Below are 22,006 nucleotides of genomic sequence, written 5' to 3'. Positions count from 1 at the left end.
GTAACCCTAAAGTTCTGGAACTTTCCTCCTCGCCTTTTTTTTTCTTGTTTGTTCGTTTGTTTCGGGAAACAACGAGACCAAAAAAAAAAAAAAACGAGACGGGGACACAAGAACGGGGCCTCCTCGAGGGTTAGCTGCGTGTCTAGACTGCAGAGCTATAGAGAGGGAGGGAAGATGCGTTGCGTATACGGCAATTGCTTGGCTAGCTAGCCGGCTAGCTAGCCAGCTTCTGCGAGAGAGAGAGAGAGAGACAGACGACAAGCGCTGAGCGATGGTGCAGACGGCGCCGTGCCATGAAAGAAAGAGAAAGGCGGGACGTGCCCACGGTTCAACGGCCGTCCCACTGTCCTTGTTGGACCCGACACGTCGTTTAGCAGTCCTTGGAGGAGTCCTAGCTCTTGGACCCGAGCCTTCTTTTTAACAGCGGAGCTCCTTAAGCTCGGCAAACACCCGTGTCGCGCCACGACAAGAAATCGCCTAGCTATGAGGTCACGTCGCGTTGCCTAGCAACCACCTGGCGTAGCTGCACCTTCCTTGCCCAGCTTGGAAACCGCTTACATGACCACGTAACAACTAGTCACGCGACCAAACTCACGTAGCATCACGTAACAACTAGTCACGTGGCATGCTCCCGCTAAAACCACGGAACAACTAGTCACGTACGGGATATGTCCCCGCCAAAAACCACGTAACAACTAGTCACGTGACATGTCACCGCAAAAAGCACGAAACAACTAGTCACGTGACATGTGTTCCTGTCAAAACCGCGTAACAGCTGCTCATGTCACCAGAATGACTTTGTACGGTCATGTAACAACTAGTCATGTGACCAGTTCCCGCCAAAACTACTAGCTAGCTACACATGGCCACGTTACAGCCAATCCCGTACGTGACCAGTTGCATGGCGGCACTGCGTTTCTCCTCGCCCGGTGAGTTAATTGCGCAAAACTTAGCATCTCTAGCAAAAGCTTGTCACTACTAGCAAAAAACGTAGAAGAAGCTAGGTCGAACACTAGCTCGGCTGTAGGTTCCAGCCTTGCAGGGGCGTAGCCAGGGGTTCAACCTCCCCCCCCCCCCTCACCCCGGAAAATTTTTGGTTTTGCATGTGCATATATGCGCGCACATCTACACACGCACATACATAAAGTATGGCTGACCCCCCCCCCCCCCCTCCCCTCTGAAAAAATGACTGGCTATGCTACTGCAGCCCTGCGCCACTAGTGCTAGATGCGCACATATTTTTTAAAGACGCGGGCAGCGAGCACCGCTCATTCCCATCTGCCTTGCCGAAGATACGTGCATGCTTGAAGCTTTCACAAGAGTCCGTAGTGTGCCATACAAACGCAATATGAACCTTGCAGCTCGTGGCCCTGAACCCTTGCGTCCTTTGCTTCACTTCAGTCGCAGTGATCGTGTAGTAGTACTTGTGTGCATGCCGCCGGGCGTCGAGACGTGACGTTGTAACTTGGCTGCCTGACAATAAGAAGCGCACCCGTTGCCCTAGAGTCTTGACAGATCACGCGCGGGACGTTATAAATGATGATGCCGGCCTCGATCTATACACTGGGAGCCTGGCAAGATCCTGCTGGTCTCCTATATAGCCTCGTGTAGAGTGTATATCGCGTCGTTTTCGTCCGGTATATGGGTGTTGTCACACCCGTTTCGTGACATTGCAGAATCAGGAGGGGTACGTATAGATGAAGAGATACATAGATAGATGCATAGGCACAAAAGAAAGGTAGGGAGGTACGTATGCAAGTATCCAGCTTGCTACCATGCGGCAAGTGTAGTGGCAGAGTACAAGAACGTCGACATTAGATAGATAGATAGATAGATAGATAGATAGATAGATAGATAGATAGATAGATAGATAGATAGATAGATAGATAGATAGATAGATAGATAGATAGATAGATAGATAGATAGATAGATAGATAGATAGATAGATAGATAGATAGATAGATAGATAGATAGATAGATAGATAGATAGATAGATAGATAATGCGCATTGTCATATCGACAATGCGCAAACTTCACAGAAAAAAAAGGGAAAAAAAGTCTTCCGTGACTTCTTGCTGACTGACCCCCCCTTACCCCCTCGCTTCGGTCCTCAGCCCTTATTCAATGACCTAGGCAAAAGGGAAAACTTCTGCTTCAAGGCTTCTTCGTAGTACACAGTCTAGACTATATATATATATATATATATATATATATATATATATATATATATATATATATATATATATATATATGTGTGTGTGTGTGTGTGTGTGTGTGTGTGTGTGTGTGTGTGTGTGTGTGTGTGTGTGTGTGTGTGTGTGTGTGTATATCTTACCATGCGACCGCATGGTAAGATCATTTATCCTGTGCGTATTTCATCCAGTCTCTTGATTCCGCCCAGCAAGACTCCGTGAAAGCATCCGGCGCCATGGAAACGTTCTCAAACGAGACGGGAGAAGAAAAAAAGAAACGCAAATGGATGTCCGAGAGAGGGTCCTGCTAGGAAACGAACGTCACCGTGTGCGTCACGCGCAGCAGCCCCTGGTCATCCGGGCAAGTGTGACGTACGCGCTCCGGATGCAATCCATTTGCTTGCGTCACGCCTTTTTGTCGTCAGCCCCAAGAGACACTACCCTCACTTACCATTGCAGCACCCTTTTGGTCTTTCCTCTTTCTTTTCTTTAATTGTTATTGTTATTGTGTTTATATTTTACCCGTCTGTCCTTCTGGGTTCTCTTCTGAGCTGGACCATCCCACTTCACTTCTGCCTTCTTCTGGCCGTGATTATTTTTAGAGGTCATTCCTGCTTCTTTCTTTTCGTTTTTTTCTTCTCCAAATCATTCGTCACGTTGTGGGCTCAAACTGCCATTTCTTTCTCTCCATGTCTTGCTGTCTTTTTGAACGTGCTACTTCGTGCGATCGTTCAGTGAAGAATAAAGTTGCGACGCACAGGATTCGAAACACCGAAAGCAAGCAAGTAAGAAAGAAAGAAAGAAAGAAAGAAAGAAAGCTTTTTTTTTTTCATCTTCCGTGCACCCAATCACGTCTCGTAAACGTTCGCCATATCTTTCTAGCAATTGCGGCCGTTTCAATACTGTCAGCCTGTTTCTATCGCGAACATAGTACCCAGCTCACTACAATGTGCCCAGCTGACTAAAAAGTACCCAGCTGACTACAATGTACCCAGCTGACTATGCCTGCAAGGAAACGGCGTCCCTCTGTCGCACACTTCATAGTCAGCTGACCACAAAGCAGTCAACCGACTACATAGTACCCTGCTGACTCTGTCGCACACTTCATAGTCAGCTGACCACAAAGCAGTCAACCGACTACATAGTACCCTGCTGACTCTGTCGCACACTTCATAGTCAGCTGACTACAAAGCACCCAGCCGACTACAATGCACCCAGCTGACTACAAAGTACCCAGCTTACTACAAAGTAACCAGATGGCTATGTCTGCGTGGAAACGGGGGCCCCTGTCACACGCGTTCACTTTCGAGCGTACTCGACTGAATGCTTGCAGTTCTGAAACTCAACGCGCGACTAATTAAATGCAGATCAGATCACAGGTCGAGATCACACAACGCGGTGACAACTCGCCGTACCTTAGATCCAACGCGAATCGAACTCGATGCTAATCGAAGTAACTCGCGGCAGATCGAACTTCACTGTGACATCCGAATTCTGTTCTGCTCGAATTCGGTGCACATTGAACTCGATGCTTGAACATCGAAGCCATTTCATCCAGAATTAAAATATTTCTGGTCGAATACAAGTCATGCGTCACTTTTAAAGCACGCTTGACTGATCATGACGAGTAAAAAAAAAATTCATGCAGATATGTTTCAGCGACTATGAAAATCTTGTGTATAACAGCAGTATCAGATAGCCGGTGAGTCTTTCTCTGTAGTACTGTGGCGATCCTAAGATGGATGCGGACGTCTGCACTGCGCCTACGTGCCCGAGTGTAACCTTCGCGCATGCGCCGCTGCTGCTTTCGGCGTTTCTCGTTTAACGACTTGCGAAGGAAACGCTGGTAGAAAAGAACAAAATGAGACGAAAGGGGCGGCCTTGCGCAATCGAGAGCTTCTTTCAGACTTCTTGTTCACGTGGCTGCGGTAACACGCTGTCCTCACTGCTGAAGGTCATCCGCGAGTGTGCATCACTGAATGGGTAGAGTATGACTGCTGGACCAGCTGAACACTCAACAAATGAATCCGTTTTCTAATAAGTCAAAATTAATTTCTGTCGCCTAGCGTTCTTCAGGTCAATCGCTTCCGCAGCTTAACTATATACTGCAAGTTCACTATGGGGACTCGCAAGGACACCACCCTGACGATTACTCGGGTGTGGGAGTGAATGCTTCTTTCGTGGTTGACTCCTTTCGGGGAGTTCTCGTAAGCCTTACTGCCCATGTTTGAAAACCTTCAATACCGGATATCGCGAATTCGAACAGGACAAAGAAGGATCCACAGATGCACAGGACAGTCGCTGTGTTGTCCTGTTCGAATTCACGCTATCCGGTATTGAAGGTTTTGAACCAACTAGTCCAGCAACGTATTTTGTTAAGCTACGTTTGAAAAGGTGTGCTCCGGTTGGGCGTAAGCACGCTAAGCTTAGTCAGTTGGTGTATATATGCGAGAACGTTCACAAAAAGGAGTGAACCAACTCCGTGTTTAAGCCCCCCGCCCCCTCCATTTGAAAATCACGCTGATTGGGCGTAAACATGCAGATAGATAGATAGATAGATAGATAGATAGATAGATAGATAGATAGATAGATAGATAGATAGATAGATAGATAGATAGATAGATAGATAGATAGATAGATAGATAGATAGATAGATAGATAGATAGATAGATAGACAGATAGACAGACAGACAGACAGACAGACAGACAGACAGACAGACAGACAGACAGACAGACAGACAGACAGACAGACAGATAGATAGATAGATAGATAGATAGATAGATAGATAGATAGATAGATAGATAGATAGATAGATAGATAGATAGATAGATAGATAGATAGATAGATAGATAGGAATAAAGAAACGGCTGGGATCAATACAGTCTGCCCTCGCTGACGCGTGAACCAAAGACCCAGAAAAACGGAACTCGCCCAAAGTTCACAGCCGGTCAAGGTCTTGACTTGCCAAACGACTGGAGCAAACTATACTTCGGTGTGTACCGGTCGTCCGCCCTTCCTGCGCCGAAGAAGAAGAAAAGAAAGTTACGAAGACGAGTCGAAAGCGGTGACCAAACAAACATTTGCAAACGTCAACGTAAAGGGAGATAAAATAGAGTCCGTGGGAAAGCGCATATATGAATAAGTACGTCGAACGGGTTTGCGGTGGAAAGCTCGCGTCGTCTGCTAACTTCTATACGGGCGTGCCGAAAAGCAGACGAAAAAACTCGCGCAGACGACGGATGCTCGCAGACGGACGTGTATATGCGTGTGCTGTAGTCTGGCACGTAACAGGCCGTCTGTTTTTCGGTTCCCGGTTTTCTTCAGTTTCGTATTTTTTTCATTGATTGCCTCGCAATGTTATTTTAACCCAGTTTTCGCGAAGCCATTGGCCGTACGTTTCATTTCTCGCTGTTTGCTTTCCTACTCGATCGTCTGCTTCATTTTCTCCTGTCGTCTGGCAGACGTTTCGCAGACGCCAGTCCGAGAATTAAGCCTTCAGTGTTGTTGTTTTTTATCTACGTGCTCCCTGTTTTGTAATCAGCGTTGCTTCAACAGAGCACGTTTGTTTACGGTGCCGTTCAAACAAAGAGCTTGGTCGCCATTAACTGCGGGAAAAACTACAGCTAGCACTCGCGGCGTTGCGTAGGATTTTAGCGCCGTGGCGATTACGAAGCGTTTCATAAGCATCGAAAGCTTTGTGTTGCTTGCTCTACTATAAAACGCGGCAACCCTGCTGAAACGGCTGCTTTCCGCGGCTGCCGGTAGGCGGCGAAACAAGTTTACGTAACGGCCGCTTGGCTTCAGCTGGTTTCCCCATGAATGAAATAGACTTTCCAATTGTTTTTTGTTTCAAAATCAGGCAAGTAAGAGCGCCAAGTGTGGCATTAAACTATCTGGACCGTAAAAGTGTATTCTTATGCGAAATTTAAGCAACAACAGCGCTGCTGTTAGCTCGGAATCTTGTTTTCTAAGCGCCAGTAGCTATCACCTACTAAGCCTAACGATGAAAAATCCTTGAACACGGGGTATCGCTGGAGTCAACGCTTCGACAAGTGACCTTGTCTTCTTCAAGGCAGCAGCTGCGACGAAGACATCGCCACTTGTCGAAACTTTGGCTCCGGCGACACTCGGTGTTCTAGTATTTTTCATTCGCTTCAAGCGTCCATCTGCCCCTTACCTTCTGCCTAAGCCTAATGGACGTACGTCTGCAAACGGACGGCCATGTTTACAGACACTTAATCGTTGTCTGGCCTGACGTCTCTGTTTAGCTCATTCGTCTGTTTTCCGTCGCCGAAGTCAGGGTCAGTCTGTGCGTGAATTATAGGTTGTACACGTGCGCCATGCAGACGTGAATGACGTATGAGGTGCCAGGAAAAGATCTCGTATTAAATTTAAGACATGGGGGGCGACAAGGGAACGATACAAACTGTTGCTTGGCTACCAGCCCCCTGACTGCCATGTTTACCTCGTCGGTCCCGTTTTCAGCGTCGGACCCGGTGCCATCGCAGCGGCCGTCATCTCTGCTGCTACTTTAGACTGCGTGACACACATTGGTGCGCAGATTCAACCATGCAGAAAAGACGGCCGTGGTCACCCATACCAGATTCGCTTCTGTTTTTTTTTTTGTTTTTTCACTTTTTTTTAAACTGCGGAGCAGTTTAAGGTACCTCTCTGTCGTCATCTCATGTCTCGCGATGGCGCGTCACGCAGGCCCGACGTTTGATGCACATAAGCTGAGCGGGTTGCACGTTTGGAACGCCAGTGCTTGCTTGCCCGTGAACGCCAGCGTCGTAGAAGGGCTAATTCGTCTGTCCCAGCCAGCGAAGTGAAGGAGAAACGCCAGCGTCGGACTTTAGGCATAGATCTAAGGCGGACAGAAGCGGAAGCGAAATGTCAGCGCTGGGAGTCAGACGCACCGCGCTCGGAGCAGCAAACAGTAGAAAAACAGTAGGAGACCATAAAACAGAAAATAGATAATCGCAAAACAAATCAGATAATCACAAGAAAACAATATAAAAGGATAGAAAACATCTCGTAACCACACGAAAAGGACAGAAAAGAGCACAAGAGAGTAGATAAACACAATTAAACAACAGATAAACACAAACGGGTAAACAGACAGGGAACTAGCTTTGATTTTTTCCGCCGCGCTTTCACCTACAACTCGCGAATATACAATGTACATTGAATTCCTTCTAGAAGATATTTATTGCGCAACATTCACAAATTAGCGCATCGGCCTACATCGATTTTCGACCGGAGTTGAAAGAACGATAGAACGGCCGGCGGTTTTACGTATCCAAAACGCGCGCTCTTTTTTTCTTTCAGTTTCACAAGATCAACACCAGCGCGAGTACATTTCGCCAGATTCAGCGGAATCACGTCGACACATCCGCGACACTGGGCAGCTGTTGCTTTCTGTTTTGCTTGCTCGCGTATTTCTCTGGGGCGACAGCTTCCCCTGCGTCGTCTTAGGGCTACCGGGGTTGTCGCTTTATGCCACACCTGTCACATATCGCATCTTAGCGTTTTCGGAACTGTCCGAGTGCTTCTTGGCGGACGGCGACGGCCCTAAAAGACAGTGCCAAGTCGACCGCAAGGTCAGCCGCTACGTAACGCTTGCGTCTTCTGCCCACCCCGACGAAATGGCTCCCGTACGTACTTTAAACTCTCTCGTAACACACGCACACACACCTCCGTGTCCTTGCTGTTTTGTTTTGTTGTTGACAGGTGTAACCGCATTTCATAATCCGCTCGTTTCAGGCTAAAGTACGTCCTTAAACGCTTCACGCTAGGGTGGCCGCTAGTGTGAACACCGTGCTATGTACTTTCGCGTCTTCTGCTACATTTCTGCAACGACAGACGGCGAGCAGAAGTCACTAGCGAGATGTCGGCTGCAAGATGACGGGACGACGAGCTAAAAAAGATGAAAAAAAGACGTTCGCGTGCCCACTTAACGATCACATCGCGGGTGCCGTGAGGTACCGCTATCAATTCTTATCTCGACCGTTCCGCACAACTTGAAGGAAACGTCTCTAAGGCGTTTCGTCGCATAGATGAAATGCCTGTGATGGAGACGGAGTTTCGTGCCCTCCCATTGCTAAGTGCTTGAGACGGCAACATCGCAAGTTGGTCTTGTTTGTTTTTGATGGTATACGAGTCTATGTGAGACCAGTATTTTGCGTCGTGCCTGTGCTACTAGGCGCAAGTTGCCGAACTTCTTCATGGGCGAAGAAAAGATAAACAAAGGTGGGAAGTCTGGGTGGGCCTCTCAAATTGGGGCCGCATTGTCGACGCCGGGGCAGCTTTTTTGTCGCGTTTGGGCGACGGGCCAGCGGGAGCGAGTTGATTTACGCAGTCTCGACGCAGTAATGTGAAGCCACCGGCCGGAACAGCCCAACTTCCTTCGATTTTTGTTTTGTCTAGCTTCTAACTTACGTATTACGACTGTATAGGAGCTAGGGTCGCGCGGAGTCTACTACTTGTCGTGGTCGTGGCGTCGATCGTTAAATTTTCGCAGGCGACAGACAGACCAGAGAAAAAGAAAAACCCCTTTTCTTCGCGACGTAGCGCGCCGTGATTTCGGATCGATAGATTACGAGTTGTACCACTACACGACTGTCGCGCATTGATGAACAGCGTTTATCCGTTTCTCATTTTTGCGGGGTGAAAAAGGCTTGCGCCCGAGTCGTCGCCTACGATCGAATGCGTCGAGTCAGTCCCTGCGTTTTGCCCCGTTCTTTTTTTTATTTTTTTAAATGTAAGTGTTGCCAAAGCAGTGTCGTCTGCATTGATCGTCGTCTGGTGTGTCGTCTGCCACGCCTGCTCATTAAACGAATGTCGTCTGGTATTGATACATACCGTCTGCTATGTCGTCTGGTACGCCTACTCACCAAACAAATGTCGTCTGGTATGGTTTGCGTACCGTCTGCAATATCGCCTGGTATTGCTTGCGTACCGTCTGCTGTGTCATCAGCCACGCCTACTCATTAAACGAATGCCGATCGCCTGGTGCGGTTTGCGTACCGGCTGCAGTATCGTCCGGCACGCCTTCTCACCAAACGAATGTCGTCTGCTATGTCGTCTGGTACGACTGCGGGCATATAATACACGCCAGCGAAACCGACGCTAACGGACCAGCTCTAGATGCGCGGGAGGAGGTGCTTTGTTTTGACCACGACCGAAAGGTCAGCGGCTTCTTGATGAGCGGCGCGGAAGGTTTAAGAACACAGTTTAACAACAAAAGAGAAGAAAAACGCAACCGATGTTGTCGTTTTGGTGGGTCAGGCGAGCATGAGGGTCTGCCCAGCTTGCACGAGCGGTGTGTAGCCTGTTAACAAAACTTTAGGTGATTACTACGAGACGCGTCGGAAGGCGCCGGCTGGGGCGAGAAATACAGAAAGGAAAAGAAACCGAGCGTGCGAGGGCATTAACTTGTTTGCGCGGCGTCGGAGCGCCTTCCTGTGGATTGCGTTGCACCCCCGAGTGCTGACCATGCGGCCACGCCAAGCGGCCTAGATCTTTGTTCGCTTTTTGTAGGGTTTTCTGGGAAACCCTTCACTGCCGATTTCCTTCCACAACTAACACTCCCTCGTGTTGTTGTTTAGAGCTGCGGTGTCTGAACAGAGACGTGTGGAAGTTTGCACGGAGTTCCACAAATAAAACCCCTTGTGTTGTTGTTTAGAGCTCTGGGTATTCGAACAGAGACGTGGGTACCTGAACAGAGACATGTGCATGTTTGCACGGAATTCCACAGCTAACGCCCCTTGTGTTGTTTAGAGCTGTGGGTATCTGAACAGAGACGTGTGCAAGTTTGCACGGAGTTCCACAACTAACACCCCTTGTGTTGTTGTTTAAAGCGGCAGGTATCTGAACATAGACATGTGCAAGTTTACACAGAGTTCCACAACTAGTGTTGCCGTTTAGAGCTGCGGGTATCTGAACAGACACGTGGATATCTCAACAGAGACGTGTGCAAGCTTGCACGGAGAGCCCGAGCAAGCGTCTCTCCTCCTGCGTTCACCAAGCTCCCTTGTTCTCGCCGTCAAGTGTCAAGTTTAATTACATTGAGTCTGCCCTAGGCCACAGCACTCCTCCAAACTCTCAACGTCCCAGTTTAGGTTAAGTACCATTGCCACTTCTCTCGCCTCGCCGCATCCTGCGTTTCCTCGGAGACAAACACCATCTCGATGGGCGAACTGAAGCCAGCGTCAAGACCGGGGCGAGAAAGAGCAGTTAGGACGGTGCCAATTTAGATTTGAGGCGCCTCGAAAAATGCCGACCCACCGAGACGATGACCGCGAAAGCGCGAACGCTCGCAGAGACCTTGCCAGTGTCAGCCGCCACTTCCCAGTGCTTGCTCGTGCCGGATGTTGGCGCCTCGCTTCTCGTCCTCAGGATGCTTTGATTGTCCCGACACTTCCTGACGTTTAGTTTTCTTTAAATCTTTTGTCTCCCATCTCTGAGGAGGGCACATCGTCTCGATGCCGTGTACAGGGAAGCAATGGACGGGGAGAGGGACGTATTTTTAGATGGCTTGGAGACTGGATTCTGAACCTGACTAACTTGGCAGGACCCCGATGGTTCTGACGTATCGGAAGGCCTGCACTGTCGTTCACTCACAGCAGGAAGCGTAAACACGTCTGTTTTCGTCTTGGGTCTTCTGGTGGGTCAGTATGGTTACATCACTGCGGGGCGAATCGCACTCGTTGGGTTGGAAGAACGGAGCGGCTCGTTACATAACAATCTGATGGGGTGCGGCTAAACCGTCCGCCAGTTGGGTAACCTCGGAACCGAAGCCAATGTTGCCGCGACATTTGCGAGCCTCTGTGCTGTGTCAGCTCTAACCTTTACCGACAGCTACAGCCGCACTCCCTGTATCTTGACGTCCCGTAAGAAAGATGTTAAACTTTTCAGACTGCAGTAAACAGCTACCAGTGGCTTTCGCAATCACTCTTGCAATTGCAAGCGGTGGTACCTTGAGTCCATGGAGAGAAACGTGAGGTCTACACTCAACCATTGTGCTCACACATGTGTTGGTTTCGTGGTAGCAAGATTAATTCATTCTGGAACTCTCATAGAACACGCAGTGCTTTTCACGTTACTGGCTGCACTGTCTTGTGAGCATTACTGCGATGACACCCGCTGCAGCGACTCGATGGCCGGTGTGAGGTCAAGGGTTCAACTCTCGACTGCAGTGGCCGGATTCGATGGGAACAAAATGCTAGAGGACCTCGTGCAATTAGATATAGCTGCATGTCAAGGATAAAAGGATCCCCAGGTGGTTGAAATTAATCTGAATATCCTTCACTACTGTACGCTTCACGATCATGTTGTTTTCGCACATGAAATATAACACTTTGCGACATGACGTCCTCGTTTGGAGAAGCGACTTACTTTTGCTATTTCTGTGCATTGTTGGCAAGGAAGAGACCGCAGACACTGAGCTAATGGTAACCGAAGCGTTCTTCTGGCCTAAAATTCCATCATCTCTGGTTGAAATATTTTGCTACACACAGTCGATTTGGTGAAAGTAGTACAGTGTTTAATGAGATGTTGTAAGTTGAGCATTTCGGTGTGAATTTCAAAATATTTTTTTACCTTTTTTTTAATGCTCTCTGCCAGCAGAAAACAATTACATGCAATTTGAATTGTTGAGATCATGTTTTTGAAAAAAATATAGCATGACTTGCTGTAGAATAGCTGGATAATTATTTATGTTGCAATTACGATTAATTTAAATATGTAATCAATTTAAAAATATAAATCCTGCTTGGATTGCAAAAGGGATGTTTGATTGTTTCACTGAAATTAGCGGTCTTTTCATTTCCGCCTGTGTCTAATCGCACGTTCTGGCCACTTGTCGGTCCCTTTAAGCCACACTCCATTCTCTACGTGCTATAAATTGAAAACTTCACGCTCTACACTCTCCCATATCCGGTTGTGTACAACCACTACTACCCGGAGTTATGCTTGGACACGTGTAGGTTTTGTCATCAAAGGGCGGACCTGAATAGTATACTGGGAGTTTGCTTCAGAGTCACAGGGCGAAATAGTATGTACATTAACGGAGGGCAGTGGGAGACTGTACTTCTCAGCCCAATCCTAGAAGTGCAACTACAAGTCTTTGGCAAGCTGAGGATGCCTTCAGTGCACAAGGACTCATAATTGCCACTTAGTGGAGGGAGTATCTATTGTCCATCAAAATTTGAAGTCTACTGGCCCGATCGTCTCATCCCTGCGTTGCGGTTGTGTACAGGTGCGGGGGACAGCCGGCCCGTGTACTGGGGCATCCAGCTGGACCAGGACCTTCTGGAGACTATAGTGTCCATCTACCCAGAGTGGTTTAGGGACTACAACCTCGGCATCATGGCCGAACAGCAGCAGTCTCCCGCGACGTCCTCGTCTTCGGGCGGCGCCGGCGACGGGAGCGTCCCGTCGCCCCCCGCCCGCGTGGACGAGGCCTCCCTGCAGCAGGCCATGGACCGGAACAAGGAGTGTAAGTGGCGCCCCCTTTCTTCCTCTTAGATTTGATTAATCTTGATAGGCAGACTTCACTAGACTTGACTTGATGCCTTACGTAGCTTGCGAATGCTTGTTGGTCAGCTGCCACCTTGTGCGATGATCAAGTGCCACATGATGCCCTCTGGCAAAAAGAGTGTTCCACAATCACTGCCTTGGCTACAAGTGGCTCTGGCTAGCACTCCCAGGAATTGAAGGGGCACTGCAACACTTTTCCAAGTAATCATCGAATGGCTTCATTAAACGAATTTATTGCCTCATTAATAGATTGCCGCAAAAATTTTTAGAATCCGTCAAGTACGAGCGGAGTTACAGGGGTTTGTCGCACGCTTTAAGTGCTTGCTGTCTCTCCTTTTGTACCAGCGAGTGTGCTGAAAGCTACGCAGGGGGTGGGAGTTTGACAAGGGGGCAAGAAGCTACATACATTCATCAGCGCACATCGTGAGCACTTTTCTATTTTTTTGAATGCGTGCCTTTCAGTGCGATGGTGAGCGCGTGCACGTGCACGTGACGGCATGCTGCGGCAGCCATGGTAATTATGCGGCTCACATTGCTCAAGTCAGCTAATGACTGTGGACATTGTGTCTGTGGCACGGTCATTTGAGTTTATGGCGTCATTTGTCGAGACAAGAGCGAGTGATTCCTTGTGAATTAATTGTAAATACCATGCCGTATGCTACACTATAACGTTTGGCGCACATATTCTCAGGAGCCTCGACTACCTATCGGCAGCGTTTTCTGACCATGCTGAAAAAGTGTTGCAGGGCCCCTTTAAACACACATAAATACCCTACAAAGTGGACGAAGAAGCACTCTCCGCCCTAGCGTAAATGGATGATTGTGGGTTGAGATCCCACAAACGGAAAAGGTGATCTTTCGTGCACTTTAATTCCTTTCAATTTAAGTCAAAATTGTGTTAAACTACAGCATAGAAAACAACCAGTAATGTTCCCTATGCTTTCCTTGTTTTAATTGTTGGTTTCATCAGATGTGTATAACTTTTTAAAAACCTTATGTACCTTGTGACATTTTTCAAATTTGCACGATGGAAGCTCGCGAGTTCTGGTGGCTTATCCTGGGCTACAGTGGGAACAGGTGTGACACGTTATGTAAGGCGTCAACATCTTTGATGGAAATCTGTCTGGATGGGTGGAAGATTGTCGTGTTTAAACTGGCACCAGCCAACTTTAAATGTAGTCCCGACATTGTCAGGTTGACTTGGTGTCTTTCTCAGGGGTTGACTGTCAACCTCTCGAACGAAGGGACCAGATCCCTCCAGACCTTCGGTTTTGACGTTCAACCCCTGAAGGGGGCACCAAGTCCGTCTCTAATCTTTAAAACTACCTCAAACTTCCGCTGGTGCCAGTTTAGCCTCGGGGAAAATTACAGTGCAGTTTGTGGTGCCATGCTGACCTGCCAGCACTGAAGCTTCTGAATAAACTAAAGAAACAGAAAAAAAAGGACACGCAGGCTCAGTCTTCAATTTGTTAATCAACCTCTCAATGCTGTATGAACGGAAAAACGTGTTTTTTGAAGGAATGCCTTATTGGTCTAGACATATTTCATTTCTCCCAAGCGTCGCATTAGAGAAACCTGCATAGACAGTGGCGCCCCCTGAGTGGCAGTCTGGGAAGCTGTGTGAAACAGAAGTGCTTTCCCCAGACACCTCTCCGAAGTACGCATCACTGTCCTTGCTAATATAACTATTCACATATATTTTTGCAAGCGCATGTTGCCAGTCTAAATTGCTTTATTGTTTCACTTTATAACGTCCGTTTGAAACATTGATACGTAGATGGTGGCGCCCCCTTGTTAACGTTCTGGGAAGCCATGCGTGTGCTAAACAGAAGTGCTTTTGCCGAACACCTCCCAGACGTACTTGACCGTCACCCCTGCTGGGATATCGATTCACCGTTTTTCTCTCTCTCTCCTCCACTACCCTCTCCCCTTCTCCTCCTCACTCGGTGGTGACTGCAGCGCTGAAAGTGAAGCTCATGCTTCGGCGGCCCATCACTCAACTCGTGGAACAAGGCATCATGCCATGTGAGTCTTAGCTCCCCTTTTTTTTCGTCACTGCCGTCGTCGTCTGCCTCGCCGCTCGAGCAGACGACGGCACCGGTGAAACTTGGCAGAGCTTAATGCCACGCCGCCTCCGTCGTCTTCTCTCGTGCCCGGCCGTCGTCTGCTCTCGCACCCGGCCGGCTCGGCATCCGTGCCAGTCAGTGGCAACTGCGGCGGGCCGGCAGTGGCGGCGGCGACCGACGGCTGGTGCGACCTTTTTTATTCACGGGGATTTTTGCGTAATGCTGGTGACGGCAGCCCATTTTTCTTTTCGCCAGCCACCTACGCTACGGTGTCGTTTTGTTAAGAGGGGGGGGGGGGGGGAGGCAGCCCCCCTCCACCTCATTTGCATGACAACACAGTCGAGCGCTGTGGAAATTAGCAGCGGCGACTCTTCAGGCACACGTGCAGGGTGAGGTGCTCTTAAAGCGTGTCGTCGGTACGTCTGCGGCTGCCAGCGGCCACCTCTACTTGACTGGGCGCCAGGGCATCTCTTGGCACCCCTTGACCACCTAACGGGGCATGTTGCATGTGTAATGAGGGGGGCCTCCGCTTTATGCGTTTGTGTGTTCTTGGTGTAACTCACTATGCTGGTGGGACATTTTGTATGTGTAATAAGCTTCCCTCTTATTCGTGCGTTTGTCGTTTGTTGGCTAGCGTGCGAGTGTTCCCTCTTCTTTTGTTTCTTGCTGGCTTTCATTTGGCGGTCGCTGTTACTATGCGTGACCGTCTTGCTGGCTGCTCGTTCTCCGGATAATTTGGGATTTGACCGTTCAGTGAACCCGTAGCCCATCGGGTGGTCGCCCGTTTTAGAGATTGCTGGTTGCTTCTCTAGAAAGTTCAAGGGTGCCGTTGCGGAGCAATGCCTTTTTCGATTCTGACGCCTTTCATGCGCTTCGCACTTGCTCTTTGGTAACAGTGATGGGTAAGCACTAAGAGCATGAAAAGCATTGGAATCGGGGAAAAAGGCATCTCTCTGCAATAGCATTCCAGAACTGTCTTGCTTGTGCGAGTGGTTGAAGAACATCTAATGCTTTTGGAGTCGTATGGACTGAACTAATTGTGTGCTCGCGCTCCTGTCTCCCACTGTTTCCGCTTTCTGCCGCTTTAAAGAAGCAGTTTGCTGTGATAAATGTGCCACGGTCTTAAGCGTTTGAGGTCACTCAAGCGTCCTAAGCAGCTTCATTAAGCAGTGGTACAGATGCCTACAATCCTATCTGGAGCACTCGATCGCTGCATTGCAGTACCACGCTAGTAGTAAAGCACTGAACTGTGCCGAGTCACTGGCTACCCGATAAAGTGTTTGAAGCAAGTTATTAGGACTAAGGCGGGCGTTCTAACTAAGCTCAGGGAAGCCAGATCAAGTGTATAGACACCCTTTATGTACATAAGGTGGAGAAGTGAGCCAGTTATAGTCATCATTTCCACCACTCAGTTATATTTTTCCATGAACTAACTTCCTGGGCAAGTGTGTAAAGTTGGGCTAGTCAGTGTGGTGGCTGTCTTGGTCTGCGTCTTCGTTGTGTGTCGTTTATTGGTCACAGTTCTAAACTAGCCCGGAACAGAACATTGTTGCAGAAAAAGTTAAATCAGCGGTCACGAAGTTCAAAGTACCGAGACGATGAACACTGTGCAGTTTTCATACTATTCACTTTGCCACCTTTCCCTTCAGGCAACGTCTACAGAACTGTAACAGCAATACACGAACATTACCTTTATTTGGCAGCAAAGCACTCAAATGTCCTACTCAAAAGCATGGAAAAATCGGCGCATTGTTGCGCGTGCATTACACGCTATATTCGCTTTCGTGGTGCATTTCTTCATGGTCATTAGATTTCCCTGGTATGCATTGCAGGTTCCAGTGTTACTACTATTATAAGCGCTTTACTGATTAACGTTAGCTTCATAATGACGAAGCCTGATTCAGCAGGCGTATACTTCTGTTATTATAAGTATTTGCTACAAAAATATGCTCATTGTGTGCTGATGCCATGAGAAGTATTTAATGTTTGCATTGCTATATTCGGGGATTCGTCATAACTACATTCATTGCATCATGGTCATGTCTTTTATTGTACATTGCTCAGTAATAGAAACACAATAATTGGCCCAAATGACTGCCGGCAGCTCTTGTGTCACCTGTGGACGCTGGAAATGTAGAGCTCATGCATTACAGAACACGATAAAAAGCGAGGGCCTTCGGGACGCGTTGCAATCACATTTGGCCCCACCGCAACAATTGCCCAGTGCTCATTCACGGCACAAAAATACGTCAGCCGGGATATGAGTTGATTACGACGTCTGAATCGTTAAGTGTCGTATGTGTACAGTCAGCGTCAGAAGTTTAGTGACAAGACGCAAGAAAAGCCCGAATAATTCCCGCCGTTACGGCAGGCAGCCTTTGAATTTAGATTTCTAGCCTGTTCTAAAACATGCTAACAACATACCGTGAAGTTCAACCAGATACAGTCACAAATTACTGAGAAATTGAAAGTTTCATCAGACCTACAATGGTCTCTACAAGTTTTGACACCGACTGTACATCGGTATCTAGAGCCAACCGTATGCAAACGCCGTCGCAAGTTGACCGTACGTAAACGTTGCCTCTAAGTCATTTGTCGTCGTCTTGTCTACATTTCTTCCCCGCAGCTCTCAAGGCCTCTCCCGCATTCCATGAACAGAGGAAGAACCTCGAAAGGGCCAAGGTCAGTACTCGAAAATAATAACAACAACAAATATTCCGCGAGCAGCGTACGACTCGCCGTGCGCTTTCAGGAGAACAATGCATCTTACTGTGCCCGCCACTTCCTCTTTTTGCTTCCCCCCCACCCTCCCCAACCGCCGAACCCTGGCACCTATTCCTGCAGATGGGGGACTACCTCAAGAACAAAATTCAACGGAGGCCAGATCGCCAGGAGCTCATACAGCAGCATATTCTTGAAGGTGAGCGCATTGTATACGTAAGTGCGTACGCGCGCTTCCTCGTTTCTCAGTGTTTAAGCTTAAGCTTCCTCGCCTCTCTCTCTCTCGATCGCCTTCTTTCTGGTTTTTTTCAGCTCCCTTTCTTTTTTCTTTGTCTTTTGTTATCACTTCTTATTTGTTTTAGTATTGCGGAGTTCTCGGACGTATGGGATAAACGGACACTTCCATGTTTTTGGCGTTCACAGAACTCTCTCATTCATTCCCTCCTTCGTTTCCTTTTTTTTTTTTTTTTTTGCTCCGGTGCTCTAGAATTTTTCCTTCTTCTCCAATTTTCCTTCTTTTTTAAAATTTATTTGCTTCTCTGTTTCGCGTTAGTTCATCCTCCTTTCCTTTCTGTTTTTGATACCTTCTTTTTATTTCCACCGCTCGGCAAAGTTGTTAGCTGGACGCTCGCCAGGTAGCGTTGCGTTTGGTGAATCCAGACCCCGAGGATGCCGACAAGCGCGATGCTTTCATTGAGAATGGGAAGGAGATTCTTGACCACTCTCCGCGCGCGGTCAAAGAGAAAGCGTAGCATGTTTATTGTCCCTCGCCCTGATTGCACTTCCTCTAGCACTTCTGGTTTGTTTCTTCGTTCCGTTTTTTCTTTTCTCGTAACTTCCCTTCAGTTTGTCAGTTCCAGTCGTCGTGCATACCATCTCTCCAGTCGTAGTGGCTTAGCGACTATGGGCGTCGCGTTGTTATAAGCGCGAGGGCTTGGGTTCGGTTCCTGGACACCGCAATGGCCACGTTTCGATGAGAGCGAAGTGACAAGAAACACCCATGCACTTCAATTTAGGTGTTAACCCTTTCCCTCCTGCTGACTACTGTAGTTGTCATGAGATTTTGTACCAAAATGACCGATGACAGCTATACTCGTCATGGTTGTGTTTCTTGACGCTAGGTGAAGGAAAAAAGGTGACTTTTTAAGGGCGCATGTTTCTTTGTTAGACACAATAATAATAAGAACTAACAGACAATAATGCCAAGGAAAGTATAGGGAATGGTATTTGTAGTAATTAGGATATAAATGTGAAGAAAGTAGACGAAAAGATAACTTTGCCGCCAGCAGGGACCGAACCTATACTTTCCTTGGCATTACTTTGTCTGTTAGTTCTCATTATTATTGACGCTAGGTGGCCACACTTGTCCAAGTTGTGCCATATGTATCAGCTTTCATTGTGTTGTCATCTTTTAGCTATATTTTTTACACAATTAGTGAAATAAAGGAACCCCATTGAATTGAAATGATGGCACCATTTTATTCAGAAAAAAAAGCTCTGCAAACTGAGTGAAAAAAAATTCTGGTAAATTTGGTACAATTTTCGTCTTTTTTCACGGTAAGGAAAGGGTTAAAAAGTCCTGGGGGCTCAAAAATTAGCCCGTAGTCCCTCGTTACGGCATGCTTCATAATCAGATAGTGTTTTCGGCACGTAAATATCTAGAGTTTAGTTTTAATCTTCCATAGTTCTTCCAAAGCATGCCGAGGCCAACCCCTGGCAGCGTATCGGGAGTGGGGACGGTATCGACGCGGTCTTGCAAAAAACTGCTTATGTGTGTGTAAGTTTGGCTTGTTTAAAGGTGCAGTGCAACTGAAGCAAAGACTAAAAACACAAGGACACATTGGAATCGCTGATTAGCAAATCATTGTTAGCGCTTATGATGTGGCTTCATGTTGCTTTGTCTTTGTCCGAGTCGTTCCGCACTTTTTAAACATGCATGCATCAGCTCACCCAAGCTGAAGCTTTACTGGAGGCCTGGCATCTGTAGGCATCCAACAAGTGTTTGCAATACAGTTGACTCAATCTAACGAAGTAACTTCCATTCCCCGGCAGATACCCGTAGGGTTTGGTGTTGTCATCAACCCGAATTAACGAATCTAATACCGGTGTCATGCGGACACTTTTTATCGCCATCAGGGCCCATCCGGAGTGTATTTCTTGATCGCAATCAACAATTGTCACTGCTACACAGTCCACGCTAATCCGGATTGGGTTTTGTCACCGACATCAAATTGCAATCTGGGAGCCTGATGACGATGCACAGATCGTGATCATCTTGATCCCGATCGGGCCTGATCGTGATTAAAAGTGATTATTAGCAGTGACTGATCTGGACCGAGCCCAATCTGGATCGGCCATGATCACGATCAATATTGCCCGTGTGACACCGATATGTATAACTTGGCACCAAACCCGATTTAATGAAGTTTTTTTTTTTTTTTTTTCTGAAGTAGGGGAGTAAGAAAATGGCGATTTCTCTCTCATTTCCACACTGACAGGTTTTCCTTCGAGCACGTGCTCTGACGCTATCACGTTAAAACATGTAGCCGCACTAATCGCGACCCTAGTATTATTACGGAGAGGCTGCGCGCTGCCACGCCCATGCATGAAACAACGGACTTGGCAGTTAGCGCTCTAACATATCATATAAGGCCAGGAGCAACGGTGGTTTACTGTCTCTGTGTACGCTTCCACGGGAACACTACTGTGGTTGCTTTTGTTATTTTATGGTTTAAGCAAAAGATGCTTGCCTCCTCGCCCCTTTATTGCTCACACAATCACCGCCTTCGTTCTCTCCACCTTTGCATATCGGCAGCCTGTCATAGCTTCACGTGTCCGTCTACCTGGCCTGTATTGCCCGGACATGGGAACGTGGCAAAAGTCCGGGCCACCGTCGCAGACCTTTCACACGCTCAGGCGTGGGTTAGCAGCAAGTAAAATGCGGCGTTGGCTTTGGGTGTCGCTATACGCTACAGTTGTAGGTTTCGAAGGACCAAAAAATCCCTGTCTCAATTTTGCGAACTTCCCGATTTAACGAAATACTAATTTGAGCTTCCCCATCACCTTGTGAAATCGATCTTTAACTATACATGTTTTGTAATGTGGAAATAAAGACTCGCTAAATTATTCATCTGTTAACCACTGCAGACACCACGGTGGACCCGAGCCTTCAGGACAAGCAGCGGCAGTTGAAGAAGGCGCGGCTGGCCGACGGCCTCAACGACCGGCTCTCTCACCGGCCCGGACCCCTGGAGTTGGTCAAGGGCAACATCCTGCAGACGGATGCGACGTTCGCACAAGCCATCAAGGGTGAGTCGATTGTCCCTTGTTCCGCTTTCGCAAATCGGCTAACTCGCGCCACACCGGACCGAGTGTTGCCGGTACGCTTTGCTGCCAATCACAGGTCTTGCCGTATTAGCCTATCACGGACCTATCGAAACTTAAGCACGAGAAGTAATTGACGATGGAAAGGAGGAGGCCACACGGGACATCTTTTTTCCGTCACTTCTATACATTGTTCCAACTGAGCTGGTTCTTCTTGCGAGAATGTACATTGCTTTAAGACACAGTTTGGACTACTTAAGGGAACACTGAGCAAAAATAATAAATGCTAAAAACAGCAAAATTCCCGACGGAAGATGCGACTGTTTGGATAAACAAAGTTTATTTCACAGTTTTGAACAGTTGGCTTTATTCTTGGAGGATTGTCAGCGCGCGCAGGGCTGTGCGTCATTGGCCGTGACATCGGTTGTCCCTGTGGCAGGTGCAGCGTGCATGTTTTTCTGTCCTGCTACTTCCCTATGTCCACCTCTCCTCTACATCCCACTCTCCCTCCCCCTTCCCCAAAGGGGCTGAGATGTGACCCACCCTTTTGGGGGCTTTACCCCACCTGGGGGCTTTGTTCACTGCTGGTGCCGTTCATACTGGTTCTAGAAACTAGTGGGTTGAGAGACACGGTGAACGTCACCAAACGTCACCACCTCTGCCTAGTTTACGGCACGGCCCCTAGATGCATCAGTTTGTGAAAAATGCATTAAATTCATTATTTTCCGTTAGTTTCTTCCTGATATGAAAGTTGTGTCTACGGGTTTCAGCGCCCAATCTTTCAGTTTGGTTGAAAAATCTCGGTGGCAAAAATTTTGTTCAGTATCCTTTGAACACAATTGGCGTCTGCAAATTTTAGCCGAGCCATTTGAAATCTCGGAGAGGCTCTCTTTCGACCTCTTGCACCTGTGCCGGAAGAGCATCAACACGTTTAGAAAACAACCAGCATGGAACGAAGTTTAGATATGTGTCTCGGAAGCACGTTAGTGTTGGTTGGCACAACGTCCCCAATGCCACGCTCAAAGGGGAATCGAAAAGGCCTTGCATTGCTGCGTAGATATTCGAGGGTGAGTTCTTGCTTCTTCTTCGGAGGACTGACAGCTGTCATTCCCCGCACTCTCTCGCCGCCTCCCTCTTATTGCTATCGTTTCCGCGTGCGCAGT

At 47.9% G+C, this 22,006-nt stretch overlaps 1 protein-coding gene across 1 annotated transcript in view; it reads left to right on the top strand.

The window, feature by feature from the left end:
* The window catches only part of LOC119400029 (myocardin-related transcription factor A), a 259,756-nt gene that overhangs the window by 205,289 nt on the left and 32,461 nt on the right, over positions 1–22,006 (top strand). The window contains exons 3-7 of the mRNA XM_049417946.1: positions 12,452–12,691; positions 14,692–14,757; positions 17,425–17,480; positions 17,643–17,718; positions 20,667–20,828. Of these exons, the coding sequence (XP_049273903.1) occupies positions 12,452–12,691; positions 14,692–14,757; positions 17,425–17,480; positions 17,643–17,718; positions 20,667–20,828 (600 nt within the window). The remainder of the gene's footprint in view (positions 1–12,451; positions 12,692–14,691; positions 14,758–17,424; positions 17,481–17,642; positions 17,719–20,666; positions 20,829–22,006) is intronic.

Source organism: Rhipicephalus sanguineus, chromosome 7 (genome assembly GCF_013339695.2).
Source record: "Rhipicephalus sanguineus isolate Rsan-2018 chromosome 7, BIME_Rsan_1.4, whole genome shotgun sequence".
Classification (NCBI taxonomy): domain Eukaryota; kingdom Metazoa; phylum Arthropoda; class Arachnida; order Ixodida; family Ixodidae; genus Rhipicephalus; species Rhipicephalus sanguineus.
The sequence above is the reverse complement of the archived record's forward strand: the minus strand, read 5'-3'. Positions and strand labels throughout refer to the sequence as shown.